The following is an 18,236-nucleotide window of genomic DNA, read 5'->3' as shown; positions in this document are numbered from 1 at the left end:
TCTTTTTGTCTGCTTGTGTTATTTCAAACAGCCCATCTTCAAGTTCAGAGGTTCTCTCTTCAACTTCAACAAGCCTGCTGGTTAAACTCTCCGTTGTGTTTTTTATTTCGCTGAATAACTTCTTCAGTTCAGTAAGTTCTGCTACATTTTTTTTCAGGACATTGATTTCTTTGTACATTTCCTCTTTTAGATCCTGTATACTTTTCCTCATTTCATCATGATGTCTAGCTGTGTTTTCTTGTATCTCATTCAGTTTCCTTAGAATTATCACTCGAAATTCCTTGTCAGTCATTTCAAGGGCTTCTTGTTCTATAGGATCTAGAGTTTGAGATTTATTAACTTTTGGTGGTGTACTTTCTTGATTTTTTGTATTTCTGGTATCTTTTTTTTGGTGTTTATTCATTGTGGCAGGGGGTTTCACAGTCCACTGGTTTGAGAGTAATGACTAACTAGGATGTTGCTGTGGTTGCCAATTTCATATGGCTACCTCCGTGGCTGCTCAGTTGGCCTCTAGTACCTTGTGTGTGTGGTTGCCTTGGGTCTTGGGCTTCTCCAGGGAACCACCTTTCTTGTCAGCTTGGACTCTGCTGGGCTGGTGGATCACGTACCACAGGGTGTGTGATCGCTGTTGAACTTTCACTTCCTGTGCAGGACTTCTCCCTGTTCCTGTGCTCTGGCCCAGGTTGTTGGATCGTGCAGTGGCAACCCCACAGGGTGTGTGGTTTCTGTCCAGTCTCTGCCTCCCTGGCCGCACGTCTCCCCACTCTGTGCGCACTGTGCTGGGCGGGGGCGTGTCTTCTGCAACCCTCGTCTATCAGCTGGGCCTTCCAGACCCTGCTCGGCACCGCCTCGCCCAGGAAATCTACCAGGTTTCTGCTAGGCACAGACCACCGGTCGCTCTGGGTGCCTTTGTAGCACTGTGTAGATCTTTCTCGGGACTTGTTCACCTTTGTATCCCCCGGTATAAACCGAGTCTAGCGTCCGCCTGCAGCCAGCTCTCCGGCAGGTTCAAGCGGACCTGGAAACTCTCCTACCACACTATTCCCAACCAGAAATTGGTTAGGCTTTTTTCCAAACTGGTGGCTGCAGAGATGGTAACTGCCTCCCAGTAACAGGAAGTTTACCGGGGGCCGGAGTCCAGGGTGTGGTGGAGTGACAGTCGGCCCGCCCGTACTTCCTTGCCCTCCCGACACTGGCCGGGGACGCCCCCCGCCACCAGCCCTGCCAGAGAACCGCGGAAGGAGTGGGAGGGGAGGCCGGCCCGCAGGCTCCGGAAAGCCCCCCAAACAGAGCTGGGCCACGGGTCACTCACAGGGTTGTGCCAGGTCGGGCGCTCACTCTCTGTCTCTGGTTTGCGTCTTCCCCGTTCTCGGCCGCTGCCACCTCAGGCTGTTCAGTCGCGGTGCGGCTCGGGCGCTCCCAGGAATCTTCTTTAATGCCGGCCTGAAACCTCGAATCCTGAATAGGGCAGCTGGCCACCTTCAGCGCGGCCCCGGCCTCCAGGATCCTGTCTGCATCCACAGCAGCTCTGGCGCCGTGTTCCCTGTTTCGAGACTCGCTTTTGCAGCTAAGAAACAGTTCTTTTCCTGCTCCACACTTCAAAGCTGTTGCCTGTAAGTGAGGCAGCCTCTCCTGCCGGGGGCAAAGTGGCGTTCAGCCCCCACGACCGGCCACCAGCAGCGGTCCTCCCTTAAGAGATGGCAAGAGGAAGGTCCAGAAGTTTCCTGGCTGCCTGAGGCCCAGTGGCCGCCTTTTCCACCTCAGCTACTCCGCGCCAACCGCCGCAGCCACCGCCATCTTGAAAACCCCCCAGGAAAGCCTATGTTAAATAGAAAAACATACATTTTCCTCCACTATAAAACCACAGGGCAGAAAGGGACTTCTGACTTTATTCTCTTTGCCTGTCCTCAGGAAATCTCAGTTTAATCAATCTTACAATCTTAGACAGATGGATATATTACTCACAGATTAGGAAAATCTGCAATACCTTAGTGAAGGGAAGTAGGAAGGGAAAGAAAGTTAAATGAACTTAGTCCCTACTATGAGCACAGGAATTAAACTTTCACGTGTTTTCTCACTTAATCTTCTTGCCCACACAATAAACAAAAGAAAAAGTGTCTCAGAGAAGTTAAGTAACTTCCCCAAGGTCACACAGCTGGGTTAAGTAAAGGAACAGGTATCTGAACAATGTCTGTGCTCTTTCTACCTTTTGCCTCTCTGGTCACATTTTTTAGTGAAGTTCTGTATATTGAATACCTTGAACTCTTTGGGAATTTAAACTAATCAATTCCTTAAATGGAATAAGATCCACTTAGCCAAGATTCATTCTGCTCTTAAAAACTCACATGACCACACCCCTTAACAAGGGCCATACCACAAATCTTAAGGCCAAGTCAGATCCTCCCAATCCAAGTAAAAAAAGATCCACACTTTGAATGCACAGGCTGCTAGGCTACCAATCTTAGAAGTGAGACAGCCCTTAGACTAGGAATGAGCTACCAAGAGTTTCTTGGTGAAGAAAGCAAAGAACACCTGTTTTCTAGAAATGGAATGTGGATTCTTATCATTCTTGTTCTTTGATTGGGTTGACAGTGCCCGTTTTTGAGAAATGGTGTTTATAGGGTACAGTTTTTAGCAAGGATTTTTTTGTGGTTTACTTGCTTTTTAATCTTAAACACTTATAAAATGTGAGCATGAGGCCAGATGATTCCTATGATCTCTTCCAACTTTAATTTTTCCACTATCTTTCAAAGTCAGCAGATAGAGAAAAATATAGGCAGCCTAAACTACAAAGTCTTGGATAGAAACTTTGGAAACTATCCAAAGTTCCTTGTCAATCTAGTACTAGCTACAACGGGCACCAATGTGCCCTAGCATTTACAAACAATGGATTGCTCCTACAAGTTTAAAATGCCTGACAAGAGTCAGAACACAATAAACAGATTCACAGCTGAGAAGAGCCAAGGCCCTAATTATATTATCTGTGCAAAGACAAATCTCTGACAGAGAAATCTTTTCACTTACGACCTATGAAAGATAAACAAGAGTAGACAAATTAATTCAGAAAGGTCAACTAAAAAACACTTAAAGGCATTAAAAACATGCTCCCACCAGGTGGTGCTAAAGGGAAAAAAATTCAAAATGATGAAACTGAAAATTGGGACTTTAAATTTTCATTCACTTCAGCAACTGGTACATATCAAGAAAATCTGCTTTTTTAGACATGAAAGAACAAAAGATTTGAAAGATTAATTGCCAAAGCAGGCCAGTTTTGTGGTTCATTTTACCAAAAGCCTAAAAACATTTTGGTTTTTAAGAAGCAATTTCAAGAGGAACATATATTATTTACTCCTGGGACCCAGCCTACATAACTTGAAGACGGATATGTAAAGCAGCTTCTGTGTTTCTGCTTCTATGCTGTAAAGCTACAGCAATAGTATTGCTAAGTGACTACGCCACTTGTCAGGTTACAGCAATAGCTATGCTAAAGCCAAAACATTTCATTATTTTAGTTATACTAAGTTTCCATTTGTATTGTCAGGGCCAGGGCTCAGACCCTTCAAAACCATTGTACTGACTGGGTCACCAGACTCCTCACATGCCAGGCTGGGTCACAGACCCCTCACATGCAGGTCCACACTAGGTAATTGGGAAAGATCCCGGGAGCCATTGGCAGATGACACGAGCTCAGTCCTCAGCAGTAGCAGGAGCAATTTACAGCTGCCTCCAACAGTGACGGTGGCCTCCCAGAGTCGCTAGTAGCAACAGCTTGCAGCAACAGCCTCCAGAAGCAATAGCGACCTCTCTGGCCCCCCCCCCCCCCCCCCCCCCTGTGGATCACAGCTGCTCGTCCTTTGTACTTAAGTCCATAACCCAGGACACCTGGGTGCACATCGCAATTACATTAGACAATAATCAAAGGACACCTGGGCACACGTGCGTATTTACATCAAACGCTCAGCAAGATTCTGAACATCTGAGGGGCCCTGACCATTTTCCTGTATTCTCCCTACATATGTCTTCTTCATACCATTGCCACTGCTAGAAATGCCTACCCCACTTATCTCTCTCAGCTTGAGCCGACCCTTGAAGCCCCCCCACCTCAAGTCTCACCACCTCCATGGAACCTTCCCCAGCTCCTCCAGCCCATGATTATGCCGTCTTCCTCTGAACTCCTGTAGCACTCACTGTAAAATTGTTTGTTGATCATCTTTTTAAAACTGAAACAAAGCCAGTTTTTAGTTATAATTTTTTCAGTGACTAAGAAAACCTTACATCACCAAAGTTTCCACAACTATATATAAATATGTATTTGGGATCCCCAAGCAAAATATAGAAAAATAGCCTCATTACATTTACCATGTGAAATAATGCCATGTACAACAAGGACTTCCTGGACAGTTTCTAGCCTTAAAGTCCAGGACTGCAAGGCACTAATACTTTAATACAGCCAATACAGTCTAAAACTGAACAGATTTAACAGATGCCCATGAATATAATCTTTGGATCAAATTAACATCTTTAGATGATTTAAGGCCTTCTAACTTTTAAAACTTTCACAATGTAAGCATACTGTTCCAGGTGTGAACAAGATTGATTTAAGCTTCCTAATGTAGAAAACAAGTGTATGCTAGACAAGGCATAAGCTGATGGAACAAGATGAACAGTTAAAAATCAAGAATAAGAGTTTGAGAGGAAGAAGTGCAAAACATCCATGAATTTGAATGGGGGAGGGAGGAAATTACACCTTTATTTTCACTAACTTCTACCAGAAGTCTAGCATTCCTCAATTATGAATATAGGCAATAAAGCACAGTAGTATTAACATTATCTGTGGCTTTGACTCTATCTGAAATTACAGGTATTTTTACATCATATTACAGTTGTTGCAGATATTGCAAAATATTATTTACATTTATCGCTACTTCTAAGTTATGGTATTTATTAGATTCATCACTAGATCACATGTGATCACAGTCTTTCTGTCTAGATTCTAGTGTGATGAGGCTAGACAACAACTGAGCAACTCTCTCCCAGTAATCATTCAGTTACCAAATGGTGACATCTTATGTTGGTGGCCCAGACATCTACGTTTCTTCCCAGGACTTCCCATTTATAATTGTTAATCAAAGACCCCCCCACAGTGTAATGATCTTGCAAAAACAGTCTTCATGCTTTTGTCTTTAGAAAATAAAATTTAACTTTCCCAGATTTTAAATCAATGATCTTGTTATTTAATGTATTAATAAAAAAGTATATATTACTGTATTACAAAATTTTAAACAAATTTTGATAATGACATTTCAATGTAATTGGTACTCTTTGTAATCATATGTATTTTATCTTAAGCACTTACACTCTGATAAGGGATTCATTGCATAAAAAAGGGTAAGAACCTCTGGTCTGAAGTATATGGACTTCATTTATTTATTCGTTTAATTATTCAGTCAGCAAGTATTTATTGAGTACCTACTATACCATTAGGTTGAACCATCTGCAATTGTCAATATTTGGCTGTTTTTGACCTATCAAAATGGCAATTTCATACAATTCAATCTAGTACTTGTCAGGCCCAACCTCTACGCCCACTAATAAGAGATATCAATGCAGTAAAAGTACAATCTTGAAAACAGAAAGACTTATGCTTGCAGAAGAAGTTAAAAATTTTGTGAAATGGGTAAGAGATAGCACACTGAAAAAAAAAGTCACAAGAGGGCAAAGTATCCAGAGGGAATTATGCATTTAACTATCCTGAGTGAGAATGACCCAAATATATTGTCAAATCTCCATTATTTTCTGACCTAAAGAACGACAAGAAGCCTTTCCTCAAAGCCTATTAACACTTCAATACTTTTTTGAAATTACATTAAGTAATGTAATCTTCCACCTTATAAAAACTCCATCACAAATTCAATATTAAAACCAGTAAGAATGCCTTACATTTGTACAGTACTTTATAATTTACAGAGTACTTTTACACACATTATTCTATTTGATCCTAACCACACCCCTATGAAATAGCCTGGGAGATATTATCCCTATTTTTCAGGTTATACAGCACATACATATCCAAAAGGACTCACAAAGAATCTTAAAAACAAATCTTAACTTTATGCCAGACTCTGTTCTGTGTCAAGTAATATGAAAAAAGGTAAAATAGCAAAGTGCTTCAAAATCTAGGAAAACCAAGACTGAATCTCAATCCATCACTTATTCTCTATGGGTCCCTGAGGCAGTTTCTTGATATTTGTAAGGCTAAATTTAATAATGTGGAAATAATAACATCTTCAGACTAAATAAGATACAGTAGTTTAATCTTCAAAATAAATGAGATACAAATGAGATAAAGCCCTTCCCATCACCTATAGCACCTGCAGTTATTACTATCATTCATTTTTATAATAAAGATCCAGCAATCAAGAAACTTGACTCTTACCTAAAAGAACTCAGAAAAGTAATGTGGTTCAATGGACAAAGCACAAGCTACAGAATTCTAATGTACTGCCTCACAGTTACTATGGTAAGTTACCTGGCATCTGTATAGTACCATCATTCTATTATTGTAAAGGCTTTTGAGAAAATTAGCATAACATAAACAACATTACAGAGTTTGTAGACCTATTTTTCTCCAATATCTAAAATTTCCAAATCTCCTACATTGGGAGCTCTGATCAAGAGTTCACTGAAAGCTACTCCTTGCATTTCACAACATTTAGAACTGATCTTCACTCATGAGCCCAGAAACAGAGACTTATCCCCAGTAGCTGATGGGGACTGAATAATAAGATCTCAAATTAGATCATGGATAGGAGCTAAAACCAAAGTGAGACAATACCAAAGGAAGTATGTTGGATAACAGTATATGGTAAAAGAGAACTATTTCCCATCCCAAAGGCAGAGTCAAAAGCAGGCTTTCTGTTACTTACTCTTGGCTTACCACCTCCTCATCCTCTGAGGATGATGCTGTTTCCTCCAGGTCTCGGGCCATCACGACTGGCATTTCCTTTAGGGTTTGTCATGCAGTCAGCAGAAAGGGGCCTCAGAGACCTCTCCTTGCAGATTCACTGGATCGATTTGGGTGGCACAGATTCCTGCAAGAAAGTCAATTGATCTAAAACAGAATGCTGTTGTCTTTTTATTGATTACTGCTAATGATCTCCCAAGTAATAGAAATATACACCTAAATAGTGCCCAACCTCTAGAAGCTTACCTTCTATCACAGTGCCTCACATATACCACACAAATCAAGATTTTTTTCAAACATACTACCATCTGTACTCTATGTATTTGAAGAACGGTTACTAAATTTGAGTTTCTCATCTGTCTTCCATATACTAAACCTAATATGCACCAAAAGGATAGGCTCACTTCACTTTTTGTGCAGTTTGAGGTGGGTGGCTGATTCCCTAAAACATAGATTCCTTGCTAGACAAATATGACCTAGACAAAAATAAAACTCAAGGTTTAAAACCCCTGCAATTGTTTTTTTAGATTATATGATAAGCGCAGGCAAGATGCCATCATGTCTCCAGTAAAACAAGTTCAACAACTGAATCGAAAGATTAACTTGTATATTTTCCTAAATCAAGGATCATATAAACAGCTGGGGGAAAAAACACTACTTTTTCAAACACTTAAGTATTCTTCCTTACTAAAAATCACAAACTTTGATCTGAATTTCAAATAGAAATAAAAATTAGGAAATTTCCAACACTGCATTTCTAACTTGAAATATTTTTTCCATATGAAAAAAGTACGTGTTCGTCGTTATGTGTTAAAGGAGGAAACAAAAACTACAGATAAAGAAAATGAAAACATTTAAATGATCATAATCCCATTACTCAGATATAACCACTTGATGTCAATCTTTCCAAACTTTATTTTTCTATGCATTCATATATACGGTAAGATTGTACCCAGATAATGGTCCCTACAGATTTTCAGCGGAACGGGCAATATCTAACAACCTCAATGGCTTCCTTCAGAGGATTCTCAACGGGATTTCTCGATGTTTCCCAAAATGTTGGGAAGTCCTTTAAGTTAGAACAAACAAAACCTCCGAGAGAGGAAGGGATATCAACCTTTCCTAGGCTGCCTGAAGAGCGGGGAGAGACAGAGGCGATCGAAAGAAGATTAAGGACACTCGCCTAAGGAGCGTTCTCCCCTAAAGGGATCTGCCCCTCAGCCCCACCCCCAGCTCACCCCAATCCCCGGTAGGTCCGCAGGTGCTAACCCCAGGTAGAAGGGACGACTCCGCCGCAGCGACTCAGCCGGGCGAGCCCGGAAGCCAAGAGCTGCTCCCGAGCTCTGAGAGGGAAGTGCAGCGGACCGCGCCGGCCCAGACCCGGGAGCGCACCTCCCTCGGGGAGGCAAGCGCGCCGGCGCAGGCGTTTACCTGTCTCATCTTCCCACGGCTCGGGCGGGCAGGCGGGGACCGCGCTCTGCGCCTATCTCCCTCCTCCTTCCCCAGCCGGGCTCAAGGAGGCAGCCGACTGCTGCTTCCCCCGTTACTACAACAACCAACAAGTAACCGCCCGCCCGGAGCCACTGCGCAGGCGCCCGCCACCCGGCGCAGAAAACGCTCGTCTGCGGTCGCAGATGAATGTCGTCACCGCCGCGCAGTGCGGGCGCAGAGTTCTTCCCACTGCACAGGGAGACTTCTTTATTCCGCTTTTTCTTCCTCCGCCCCTAAAAGGTTGACTCCAAATCCGGAGTTCCGCCACGCTTCACAGGAGGGTTTACTACGTGAGCGGCGTAGCGGGGAAGAGGCTTAGGCAGCGGCAACCGCTGATTGGCAGTGAGGGGGTTCACGCCCCATCTCCTGCTGGAGCTAAACCGGCACAGCCAATCAGAGCGAGGACTGACGGAAACGACCCAATCCTGGAGCCGGGCTGAGGGCGGGGGCGGGCACAAATGTCTCAGGTGGACTCGGGGTTGGAGCTGTCCCGGGGGCTCTTCGCTGCTGCTGCTGCTGTTGCTGCTGCTACTGCTTTGGGGGTCCCGTAGCTAGGTAAGGAGAATTTGGGGTAGAAGAGGGATGTAGGTGGCTGTGTAGCATCTGTTTGAGAAGATCGGGAGAGTCTGGAAGAATGGGGGTGAGATGGAGGGAAGATACCTGGGAGGCAACCTTTTGGGGGGAGAGGGAAGAGCTAGGAAGATGGAGAAGGCTTGTTAAATTCGGGGAACGAAGGAATGGATGAACAAACGAGCAGCCAGTGTGAGATAGCACTGTGCAAGGAACCTTCAATTTTTCTCATGTAGTTCTTATAATAACCCTTGAGGTAGATATTTGTGTCTCCATTTTGCAGATAAGAAAATTGAGGCTGAAAAGTGTAAATGACTTGCCCAGGGTCACACAGCTACTAAATGGTAGGGCTAGGATAGGAATCCCTCTCTCCTGACTCTAAGTTTTAACACCACACCTCTGCTGGGCTGGGCCAAGGCAAAATTTGGTAATAAATATTGTATAAAGTCTAGGAGGTCCGAAAGCTTTAGGGAAGTGGGGTTGAGGATTTGGAAGAGCAATCCAGAAGTGCACAGGCACTGTCCTCCTCAGCTGTCAGGATTTCTAAGAGCTTCTGTGAAATGGAAGGCTTAAGTTCTGCTGAAAAGGGGATAGAGGGGGCAGTGTCCATGGAGCATTTCTCACCCTGGGAGACCTGAGTCTCTGTTGAGAGAGGGTGAAAAGATAAACGGGATAGGTGGATCTTGGGCCAGGCTATAACTGCCTGTGATGTCCAGTAGACCCCTTTTTTCTCTGGACCTGGACAGAGTCCACCTTTCCGGGAGGGACTCATCAATTCACCCTTCTTCTAGAGCTCTTTTTTGTTTGGTTTTTGGTGCTTCACAGTGTCTGGGGCAATCTCAGCTGGGTAGTGTAGGACCATACTGAAATCTCTATTGCCAAAGTGACACAAAGGAAGCCTGATAGTTTATTACCGTTTCAGGACTAAATAGTTTACCTGATAACAGATAAACTGTGGGCCAAAAAGAATAAGATGGGAAGAAGTCATTCCATTATTAGATTCTTTATCTATATAGGTTTTATTTAAATCAAGTTAATTGAAATCACTACTCAATAAGAGTGGATCTCAGCTTTTTAAAAAAAAACAAAAAGTATATAACCTGATTGTATTTTCTATATGACTTGAAGGCAGGAGTAGCCATGGTATGCTTGTCTTCCTCAAAAATGGGAACTTCATCAAAATATTCTCAAGTAGTGAGGTAGTATTGCAACATAGAGTCCAACAGACCATAGTTTGTATCTCAACTTTACCATGTATTAACAGTGTGACCTCAACACTGCCACTCTCTGTTCCAAACCTCATCTGTAAAATGGAAATATTAATAGTGACTGCCTACCTTGTAAGAATTAAATGAGATAAAATATGGCAGGTGCCTGTTACAGTGCATGGCACAAGTGCTATTACAATTTCTCTTGCAACCCAACACCAGATTGCTGTTTCCTTCTCCATATAATTTTCTTACCAGTTCTAAAGGCACAGCAGTTTATTTATTTTTAACTTTTAGATTGTTCTTCTTGTCCATACAGCATGGTAAACTTGAGAACCAAAGTAGAAAAAACCTAAGGAAGTAAATAGTGCCCTCACACCATAGGTTCCACTCAAATGTATAAGTCTTCTGTAGGCTTGAAAGGATCTCTTACAGATAGCAAGGCAGGTATCTGTGAGTAGATTTACAATCACCTTTGAGCCACTTGCTTTACAAAGGAATGGCATGAAAAAGTAAAGACATAGAAGGACTGATTCCAACTAAGAGACAGGAGTTCTGATTTTGTAATATTTTGGAGAAATTGCTCAGACAAAGATAAGTATTGTGCCACTTATTGCGAAATATACTGTTCACTCACCACTATTAATGTGTGACTAAGTATTGAGACCAATTTCTATATGCCTTACACAGAAATCCATTTGATTACTTTGTAGTTGTATTTGTATGCCTCTTTTCCTTCTGTTCCCCTTCTTCTCTCCATTTTTTTCCTTCTGGGTTTGTCATTTCCACCCACTGTATTATTTAGCTTTTGTCATTCTGGGTAAAGGTCAGCACACTTCAGTTTAGGGTTACTATTCAAAGGCAATATGCTAACCCTGTGAAGTAAGAGTATTGTGTTAAGAAAACTGGAATAGATGAGCCAAGGACTTGGAGAGGAATTTATGAAGTGATTGGCCTACTAAGTTTAGTATAGCTCTTGTGAGTGGGACACAGTTTAACCACAAAGGTGAGAGAGCTTATGGTTGAAGTAGACTGACCCTTGTTGTTTTATGTCCTTTACCTTTGTTTCCAAGGCTAAAAGCCATCTAAGGTTTGAGGGGAATCATGAGCCGTTTCCTGAACGTGTTAAGAAGCTGGCTGGTTATGGTGTCCATCATAGCCATGGGAAACACACTGCAGAGCTTCCGAGACCACACCTTTCTCTATGAAAAGCTCTACACTGGCAAGCCAAACCTCGGTAAGAAATCAAAGAACTGCATCCTGTGTAGGAGTGGCCTAAGTTGTGGTTCCCAAACCAGGCTGTACATCAGAATAACCTAGGAAACTTAAACAAAGCACAAGTACTCATTTCCCTCTCCAAACCTATTTATTGAAACTGGTGGGGCCCAGAATCCAGTTTCTTCCCAAGTGATTCTGATGCTGCCTGATCTAGCCTTTGGCAGCCACTAGAGGTAATGACTTTGTGGAAAGAAGCTTCTCTGAATACTTTTCATTCATTTTATACTGCCCTGGGCAATTAGTGTGTACAAAAAGCATTATAAGGGCAAGTGAGGAAATAAAATGACTTGGTGACTCTGAGATGCCCCAATAGCAAACCATAAAAAAGAGTTTCAGATTGTCTCAAAGCACTCTTCAGAAGTCATGTTGTGCCACACATGGTTTGTATTCCATGTGACAGATGGAGCGTTACTAATCCAGGGTCTCCCAAAACCATGACATGGTCCCTGAGAAGATACCCAAAATCCCTCCAAGTTGGTCTCCAACGTCAGAAGGCCCATAGTGGCCTTTCCCAACTTCCCAAGTCTCTCTGCTGAGAGTGATTTTATAGTTCAGCTTGTACTTGGTCGCATTGCTGTGTGGGGTAGTTTGAGCTGCAGCACCATTTCACAGCAGCAGAAAATTCTATGTTCATTTATAGCTAACCCAGATTCAGGCTCTGACCTAGCTCATTGTTCTGCAACATCTGGGTATAAAATGAAATTAAATAGGCTAAGACTCATTTTGAACAAAACTCAAATACAATAGGAATAAAGAATTTGGGAAAGTGAGCAGGACAGTTCCATTTTTTTTCACCTTCAAATGTTGCCCTTAGATGGCCATGGAACGCTGTATGTATTCACAGGTTTTTAAAGGTTATTTGGTCTAACCCTTTGAATTTAAAGGGGAACGTGGGTGGGGGGCAGGGGGTTGGCCAGCCCAGAAGTGTGAAGGCTCCATCCTCCTTCATGATCTGGGGGCTGTCATTAATCTGCCAATTGTAGGGTGCTCTGGAGTGTCCCATAGTATATCACCTGATGCCCAACTTGGTTAAGGGCTGTTGAAGTACTCCACTCTAGTGTCTCACTAACTAGAGAAATCTCCTCAGTCATGTCATCAGAAAAGCTATCAAATTGGTTTATAAAGAATGTAGTTCTCCAGAGCTAATGCTAGATATTTGGTTGGCATATGGAATTTTTTTCTCATTGCCATCTAAAGGTCTTCGGTGATGTGAATTTGGTAGAACTGTCTGTTTTTCCAAAGGCTGGAAATTCCTAAGTCCAAGTAACATTAATAGACCTTTCTGTTGTTAGTCTTGTCCCTTGAAATTTCTCTTGCTTAGCAAGAGATAGACCAGCAGAGGAAGTATCTTTGCTTTCACTGTTTGGGCCTTTTGAGCCACTAGATGACTTAGATCAATGGCTGTACATTTAAATCACCCAAGTAGGGAGTTTCTAGAAAATGCTTATGCCCAGAGCCCACCTCCAGAGAGTATGATATAATTGATCTGATACCCACGCCTTGGTAATTTTATAAAATTCCCTCAGTTAATTCTAATAAAGACCCAGGGTCAAGAACCACTGTTATGGTGGAATATGACCCATATTTCAGGACAAGATATTTAATACAGTAGTGTCAGAATGAAGCCACCAAGAACAGAGCAGAGTGCCCCAGCAAACACCATAGAAACAGTGCTTTGTTCCACTACCACGTGCACAGGAAACCAGCCTGGTTTGGGCTTCATTCAAACAATGTAGATCTGTTGTTTTTGTTTTGGCAGCTGGCCGGCACAGAGATCTGAACCCGTGACCTTGGTGTTATCAGAAACAATGTATATCCAGATTCAGGAAGAGATTTAGGGTCTTAGGTCTCTTTAAAGAGCATATGTGGGGCATCGAGATTGGTCCCAGTGTCTCTAAGTTCTCTTCTGCTTCAGCCTTGAAAAGTCAACTGGCCTCCTAGGTATCTTACATTGACAGATCAATCTCTGCAGCATTCCCCTAAACCTATCTTGATCTAGACTCGCTGGGCTTCCAGGGGCAGAGGATGTAAACTACTACAACCAGGAGTTAATTGCCTTAAGTGGGCTCTTTGTTGGGTTTCCACTTTTTGAACTCCCCCTGCAGCTGTAGACACTTAAGAGGATAGTTCTCATTTGGGAATTCCTTCCATTCCTTCCGGTCCCCATGTGCAACACTAGAACCTTCACTCTGCCCATCCACATGAAAGTGAGGCTCAGCTCGTTACCTCCCATGAATCACCAATGAATTAAGAGGAGTTTGGAAGGAACCCCAACCCTCCCTTCCTGAACTCTTACTTTTTTCTGCTACATAGTGAATGGCCTCCAAGCTCGGACCTTTGGGATCTGGACACTGCTCTCATCAGTGATTCGCTGCCTCTGCGCCATTGACATCCACAACAAGACGTATGTAAGGGAAGGAAGAGCTTTAGCATCCTTTTGTTGGAAATCAGGTGCTGGGCATACCCACTGCCCTACCATTAGGACCAGTTAATCATTTTAATACATTAGCCTATAATGTAGATAATAAAGGGCTAATAGTTCCATTCCTTCCAGACCTAAAAAACATAATAGGCCTAACGGGTCTTCTTTAAAGTCTGAAAATTCTTTGGAACTGACATAGCAAGCCGGCAGTGTAGTTATCCAGTGGCCTCTACTATACCCCTCTACTTTTTTCATAAAGAATCAGCCTTACTTTTTTATATTGAAGAGGTAGATTGGTAGGCTCTTTTTAGAGTAGCCACCCACACGTACCTTTTTACACATTCTTCAAGAAGTAGGAATGAACAGAAATCACAATCCACGAAAATAGAGGAACCCACAAGTAAACTGTTGTATGCTTATGCAAAGTCAGTAGGTGGAGATGAAAAAGAACCCAGGCTGCTGTATTCTATCTCCCTAGGGTGCTCAAACTATCATGGAACAATCGCAGGCAGTCATAGCTTCTTGTATAGATAATGCCATAACCGGCCACTGGAGGGGGCTCAAGCTTTCTTCCTAGTAACAGTCATCATCACAGTCTAGGTGGAAACAGTTTGCTTAGGTCACTGGGTGAAGCTATCTGAATGCCAGATTCACACTAAAGTATTTTTCTATTTTATCCAAGCTCTCAGTATCTGGGGAAGAGAGGAGGCAATAATATTAATTGAGTCCCTCTTATTATGACAGGAGCTTTTACCCATATGACCTTGATTAAGTCTCCTCCTAGCAGCCCTGGGAGGTAGTGATTTTCATTTCTGACTTTGCAGATCTAAATATTAAAGACCCAATTAATTTAAACTGAGAAGGTCTGACTCATTGGGATTTGAAGCAAAGCTATTAGCCCTTTGATCTCTCCAACTCTTTTTTTTTTTTTTTTTTTACTTGCAACTGGTTTTCTTGTCCTAGATTGACATGTAGTTTTGGAAGCAGTGTGGTTTAGTGAAAACAGCCTAGGAGCAAAAATGAAAATAATGGGCTGTGGTCTCACTTCTGTTGGTAACTCAGAGCAACAAGTTCGTTACCTTCTCTGCACCTCAATGTCTTCATTTATAAAATGGGAATATCTGTTCTACCTCTCAGCATATCTGAGAGGGAGGGAGAGAGGATTGAATAATCATTTTAAAGACTTTTACCATAATGAAGAATTGCCGATAAATATAAGGGACATATCTTTCATTTGCTGTGCATTTGAAGTGACCAGAAACAACTCAAACTTATCTTTACCTCTGTCACCCATTCGTTTTTCCCTTCTCCCAACACAGGAGAGCTGCAAATACTGACTTCCTGTTTCCAACCCTTTCTAGCGTAGGACTTTGATCCGTGCACTTCTGATACGCACTCTGATCCTACTCCCTCCCTAACTGGAAACTCCAAATCAACACACATACATAATGTTTACTAAAAGTATAAACACATGCATAGGAGTGATAAAAATCAAATTTAAGATACTGGTTAATTCTGGGGTGGGGCAAGGGAGGAGAATGGAATTAGGGTGGATAAGGATACACAGGATGCTTTAACTGTTAATCTGGAATATTTCATTTCTTAGAAGTATCTGAAACAAAAATGTCAAAATGTTAAGATTTGATGAAGATGCATATTGGTTGCATTGGAGCTTATTATAGAATTCTATGTCTATAACTTTTTGCATGTTTGAAGTATTTCATAATTTTTAAAAATTTTATACTTAAAAAAAAAATACCAGCAATTCAAGTGGTCAGTCATCCAGTAGCCTATCTCTTCTATACTCATAGTCAAAGCTGAGGAATAATTCTCTTCCTATGAGATTGTCACAGTGTCTTCCATCTGACCACTTTTCTAGGCTAAGACACAAAATAACCAGCCCTTATTGGAAGAACATCAAAAGCCCCAGAGTTGTCCTTGCTCCTTATTCTCTACTCAGGTCATTTATTCTGTGGCATTCATCATATAAACACTGACCAGCGCATGGCCAGACACCTGCCAGGTGGGGTTAAACTACAGAATCAGCCAATTTGGATAAGTTGAATATGTAAGCATGATTGATCCAGAATTGTTACACTACCTAGGAGTGCCGTAATCCAGACTCTGCTTTGCTGTAGCTGGGTTCCCCAACTTACTAAGACTCAGAGATCTATTTTGGATGCCCAGACCATTCTTCTCTCAGTTTAGCAGTTGAAACCTTCAGTTTTGCCCTAGATGAGAATAAATTGATATGATTAAACAGCCAGGTCTTTCTCGGGAACGAGTGTTTTTTTTAAGCCATAGTCATAGCCTTGATTTTTTCTGCATTTATCAAGTCTGACTGATACTTTTCCTCTGTTCTGTACCAAACAAGCAATAACTTCAGTTTGCTTTTCTGTCTGCTCCCTTGTAGGCTCTATCACGTCACACTCTGGACCTTCCTCCTCGCCCTGGGGCACTTCCTTTCTGAGCTGTTTGTATACGGAACAGCAGCTCCCACGATTGGTGTTCTAGCACCCCTGATGGTGGCAAGTAAGCATCCGACCACCCTAGACCCTCCCACAGGAAAGGAGACATACAAGAGGTATAAGAAATGTACTGTTTATGTCAGCTGCTAATCTTTTCTCTGTATTTAAGGTTTCTCAATCCTCGGTATGCTAGTTGGGCTCCGGTACCTAGAAGTAGAACCAGTATCCAGACAAAAGAAGAGAAATTGAGGCCAGCATTACCACCTCCAAGACTTCATCATCTTCCACCTTTGCTGTCTTCTTCCTTCATCCACTCTGCTCTTTAATTCTTTCCTTTCTGCTCCATCATCAGCCCTTTATTCACTTTTAGCCTGTTTTTATTTTTTACATTTTTAAAACTTTAAGATATAACACTCATACAGAAAAGTATATAATGTGGATGTTTTATAACAATTGAAAGAATAATTTTAAAGTGACAACTCTGTAACTCCATCCAAGTCAAGAAATTGCCAGCACGTCAGAAGCTCACTGTGTGTCCTTTCCCTATGGCAACCTCTTCCAGGCTCCCTTTTCCAGCCTCCTGCTTTTTTTCCTTTTACTTTTCATTCATGTGAACTGTGAAACTTAAAGCTGCTGCCTACCCAAAGCAGCTGTGACCAAGGGCTGCTACAAGGGGTTGTCCACACAGGTTGGGCTCCTCTCTGCTGCTGGACCCAAGACTCTGAACCATCCAAGGAACAGGCAGTTCTTCTAAGAAGGGCTCCCTTGTGTGTGAGCAGGACCATGGTTCTCCTTATATCTACAGGTGGATAAGAGTTGAAAGAGTCTGGGCTGTTTTTAGACCTTCTGGTCAGCTGTATTTGTGTAATGAATTTTGTAATAAATAGAAAAACCTCCTACTCTGATCAATCCTTGTACTTTGACTTCTCCTAAGAAAAGAGTGTTTCTTTCCCTCTCTGAGCTCTAGGATAGGGAAATCTCAGCTTTCTGACTAATTGAATATACTATAGCAAGTAGGACAGCTCAAGACCCATGTAAACCTGGCTATCTCCAGCTCCTTCTGGTCACTTGCTCGTTTCTCTTGGATTCTTGAAGTCAAACCTTCTTCTTCTTTCCCACCTTCAAGATTCTAAGTTCAAGGGGTTGGCCCGTAGTCACTTGGGAGAGTGTGGTGCTGATAACACCAGGGCCACGGGTTCGGATCCCTATATAGGGATGGCCAGTTGGCTCACTTGGGAGAGCGTGGTGCTGATGGCACCAAGTCAAGGGTTCAGATCCCCTTGCCAGCCATCTTTTAAGGAAAAAAAAAAAAGATTCTAAGTTCGTAACTGAACAGTCAGGACCCCTTCTTTTTTTTTTTTTTTTTTTCTTTTTTCGTGACCGGCACTCAGCCAGTGAGTGTACCGGCCATTCCTATATAGGATCCAAACCCGCGGCCGCTGGGAGCGTCGCCGCGCTCCCAGCGCAGCACCCTCCCGAGTGCGCCACAGGCTCGGCCCAGGACCCCTTCTTGTTTTCTTCCTAAAGAAGAAAGATTCCCGAGAAAGCAGAGACAAAATAGAACTAGGCAGTGTAGAAGAAGCAGCTGCATGACCATGAAAAGGAGACAAAACCCCAAGGATAATGCACTGCAGTGGACAGCTGCCCTCTAACCACCACTCTGAGGGCCTCCCACTGGCTGGGCCTCAAACACAGTGTGTGTACTGAAAAGGCCATTTGTTATTTCAACAAATATTTATTGAATACTTCTCCATGTCAGATACTTGGGGAAAAAATGAATGACGTAGGCAGTGCCCCTGCCCCTGTAGACCTTACACTGTAGTCAAGGTAACAGA

At 42.6% G+C, this 18,236-nt stretch overlaps 2 protein-coding genes across 11 annotated transcripts in view; one reads left to right on the top strand and one right to left on the bottom strand.

Moving 5' to 3' along the window:
• TTLL5 (tubulin tyrosine ligase like 5) overlaps positions 1 to 8,504 on the bottom strand; it is a 282,889-nt gene extending 274,385 nt beyond the window's left edge. For all 10 annotated transcript variants that reach the window (XM_063088853.1, XM_063088855.1, XM_063088861.1 and 7 more), the window contains exons 1-2: positions 8,396 to 8,504; positions 6,927 to 7,091 (exon numbers count right to left, since the gene is read on the bottom strand). In XM_063088853.1, the coding sequence (XP_062944923.1) occupies positions 6,927 to 7,000 (74 nt within the window). In that variant the 5' untranslated portion in view covers positions 7,001 to 7,091; positions 8,396 to 8,504. The remainder of the gene's footprint in view (positions 1 to 6,926; positions 7,092 to 8,395) is intronic.
• Positions 8,505 to 8,656: 152 nt separating this feature from the next.
• Positions 8,657 to 17,292, top strand: ERG28 (ergosterol biosynthesis 28 homolog). Its single transcript, XM_063091573.1, has 5 exons — positions 8,657 to 9,010; positions 11,307 to 11,470; positions 13,825 to 13,915; positions 16,347 to 16,465; positions 16,571 to 17,292. Exons 2-5 carry the CDS (start codon positions 11,338 to 11,340, stop codon positions 16,648 to 16,650), a joined length of 423 nt encoding a protein of 140 aa, XP_062947643.1. The 5' UTR covers positions 8,657 to 9,010; positions 11,307 to 11,337; the 3' UTR covers positions 16,651 to 17,292.
• The last annotated feature ends 944 nt before the right edge of the window (positions 17,293 to 18,236 follow it).

The sequence above is a fragment of the Cynocephalus volans genome, chromosome 3 (genome assembly GCF_027409185.1).
Source record: "Cynocephalus volans isolate mCynVol1 chromosome 3, mCynVol1.pri, whole genome shotgun sequence".
In the NCBI taxonomy this organism is placed as follows: domain Eukaryota; kingdom Metazoa; phylum Chordata; class Mammalia; order Dermoptera; family Cynocephalidae; genus Cynocephalus; species Cynocephalus volans.
Note: the sequence above shows the minus strand (reverse complement) of the source record. Positions and strands in the feature narration are given on the sequence as shown.

Excerpts from the sequence above, each read along its gene's own strand:
- ERG28 (XM_063091573.1), top strand. The coding sequence starts at position 11,338 with ATGAGCCGTTTCCTGAACGTGTTAAGAAGCTGGCTGGTTATGGTGTCC. Across the intron at positions 11,471-13,824 it reads CACTGGCAAGCCAAACCTCG|TGAATGGCCTCCAAGCTCGG; the intron begins GTAAGAAATCAA and ends TCTGCTACATAG. Across the intron at positions 13,916-16,346 it reads ATTGACATCCACAACAAGAC|GCTCTATCACGTCACACTCT; the intron begins GTATGTAAGGGA and ends GCTCCCTTGTAG.